The following is a 2,997-nucleotide window of genomic DNA, read 5'->3' as shown; positions in this document are numbered from 1 at the left end:
CATGATGGAAAAAAATTGATGATAAGTTGAAATGTTACTAAAATTAAAAACTTTTGCTTTGTGAAAGACTCTATGAAGAGAATGAAAACACAATTTTTGCAAAACACTTATCTAATAAAGAAATTTTATCCAAAATAGATGGGGTGGGGGAGGCTCATAAAACTCAACGATAAGAAAACAAGCAACCCAAATTTAAAAATGGGCAAAATGTCTGAACGAATATCTCACCAAAGAAGATACATGGAAAACAGGTAAGTGTATGAAAAGATGTTCAACATCATTTGTCATTAGAAAACTGCTGTTTAAAATACTGAGATATTACCATATACCTTCTAGCATGGCTAAAGTCTAAAAAAAAAAAAAATGATGATATCAATTGCTGCCAAGGATGCATAAGAGTAAGAACTCTTATTCACTGTTGATGGCAATACGAAACCATACGATCACATTAGAAGACAGTTTGGCAGTTTCATAGCTAAATATAGTTTCATCATACACTCTTAGGTATTTACCCAACTGACTTGAAAACTTGGATACCTACACAAAAAAATCTGTACACGGATGTTTATAGCAGCTTTTTAAATAACTGCCAAAAACTGGAAGCAACAAAGATGTCCTTTGATGGGTGAATGGATAAACAAATTTTGAAACATCCATAATACTAGTATATAATTCAATAATAGAAAGAATTGAGCTATCAAAACACAAAAAGACATGGGTGAATCTTAAATGAATATTGCTAAGTGAAAGAAGCCAGTTTGAAAAGGCTACATACTGTATGATTCTAATTACATTTTTCCTCTCATCTCATTTTAGTAAACAGCATTTTTATATCTTAATGCCCCACTTGAGATTTCAATCTAAATATCCTGTTTTTTGATGTATATAAGCACATATTCAGGGCCTAAAAAATATTTAGCCATAAGACACAATTCTAAATATAAACATAGATTTTATGTTATTTCTCTAACTAGATTATAAGTTCCTCAAGTGCTATAATTATATCTTCTACTTCTTTGTAATGTGCACATATATATATACACACGCACGCACATAGAAACATAATTTCCATCCCAAAATTGACTCAATAAATACTGGTGGCTGACTTGATAATTTATCTGTATATACTTAATTCTACAAAAGCAATCAAACCTGAATCTGAACTTGGAACACATAATTTAGAGTCAGAACTTTGACAGCTGAGTTTTCAGCTAAATCACTAGTTGGCCACTTGCAAAGCTGTCATTGGTTAGTACAACTACAGTCGGACAAAGAAAGACCACATTAGACAGTCCACCCTGAAGATCAATGGAATGAACAGTGTTGCATCCAGAGCAAATTGAACATCCAAATTACTATCATAACACATCACTCTATTGGAAGTTTAGACCCTCTAGAATTAGCATACACAGAACTGAAAATTCAGGTGAAATGCATAATTTTTACTGACAAGCTAACAAACCAGCTCAGTTCATTATGAAAAATGTAACAGTGGAAACATGCCTTGGGTTCTCTTTGGTCAAATAGAAATCCGACTGATTCTGAACAGTTCCTCTTTGAGCAGTTTTTAAGTTTTACTTTCATAACCCCTTCCTCACACAAGATGTTCCAAATTCCTCACCCTCCACTGAGGGGCTTTCAGGGATCCAGGACTGTAAACAAGGTATGCACAAGCAGTGGATGGATTAGTAGATGCCAAGGAGCAACCACTCACTCCATCTCTAATCCTCACCAAGAATGGGTTTTTTCCCTTCCTCTCTTCGCAAGTCTGCTTTGTCCCTCCATTTCCTCTTCCATATCCTCTAGCTCCAGGCTTACCTGGCATTTGAGATGGAAAACTAGCTAAATATAAGTATGCATCAGAGTCTTCTCTTCCTGGGTTAGGCCAGGGTCTCCTTTCAGCCATTGTTTCTGCTTCCGTGTGGGCTAAAGAGGGGGAAACAGCCCCCAGGGCACCAGTAAAAGAGCAGAAGGGGAAAGATATACAGAACTTATGTCAGAAAACACACAGTTAATACTATGAGATATAGCCTTACCATAAATGCTTTCCAACCAGCCCTCTTTCCTTTTTGCAAAAAAAAAAAAACCTACTGTCCTTATTCACCTCCCTTGTTGTGTTCTTAAAAACAAAATGGTTTGGGGGGGAAAAAAAAAGTGACACTGTTGAAAAATGTTTAACCAAGATAGACAGAAGAGTTTTTTTTTTTTGGGGGGAGGGAGGGGGGTTGGCAGAGCAAAGGTCTTGGCCCAACAAGAGAATTTAATAATTTAGACTAAGTTGAGGTCATGGTCAGGGACAATGAGAAGGAACCCTTAGTCAGACAGAGTTAGGGTCACAACTGATGGCAATGACTAGGCAAGGAAAGTAATATCAGTTGAGAGAAGCCATGGCTAGTGATCCACACCAGGTAGGTACATTTTTCCTGACTTGGGGTTGGGCGGGGCAGGGAGTGGTTACTAAGCTCCATTAGTCGTAAGAGAATTAATTGGAGCTCCTGGAGTCTATGTAATTAAACTCAATCAGTCAGGACAGATGTGGCTTCTAGAATAGCTCCAAAGATGGTCCCGTATGTAAACCTGCTCTGAGAAATTTTTAATAAATGTGATTTTTTTTTAAATTCTTGGTGGATTTCGAATCTACTCTAAGAAAGCTAGCAAGAAACATTTAGGCCGATAATCCTTAATCTTAGTCCCCCACTCTCACCTCAAAGTACATGGAAATCTATTAAGAGCTAACACCAAATGGCTTTTTATAATTTGTTGTTGATTAAGATATCGGTGTTAGGAAAGATTTTGTGTTTACCAGAAGTTTTTGTAAATTTCTATTAAAAAAGTATCTCCAAATTATACTATAAATACTTCTTTTAGAGATGTATGTGACCCTTTTGGGATGAATTATTTTTAAAAGGCTAGTAACAAGTATATTTCTCTGTCTCAACTCAGTGGTGTATAAATATGATGTAGTTTTGTTTTTCTCTAATTACTGCCTTAAACCAA

At 35.9% G+C, this 2,997-nt stretch overlaps 1 protein-coding gene across 1 annotated transcript in view; it reads left to right on the top strand.

Moving 5' to 3' along the window:
* The first annotated feature begins 207 nt into the window (after positions 1 to 207).
* The window catches only part of CUNH11orf53 (chromosome unknown C11orf53 homolog), a 52,139-nt gene continuing 49,349 nt past the window's right edge, over positions 208 to 2,997 (top strand). The window contains exon 1 of the mRNA XM_015590095.1: positions 208 to 251. Within this exon, the coding sequence (XP_015445581.1) occupies positions 208 to 251 (44 nt within the window). The remainder of the gene's footprint in view (positions 252 to 2,997) is intronic.

This window comes from Pteropus alecto, unplaced genomic scaffold (assembly GCF_000325575.1).
Source record: "Pteropus alecto unplaced genomic scaffold, ASM32557v1 scaffold224, whole genome shotgun sequence".
Classification (NCBI taxonomy): Eukaryota; Metazoa; Chordata; class Mammalia; order Chiroptera; family Pteropodidae; genus Pteropus; species Pteropus alecto.
The sequence above is the reverse complement of the archived record's forward strand: the minus strand, read 5'-3'. Positions and strand labels throughout refer to the sequence as shown.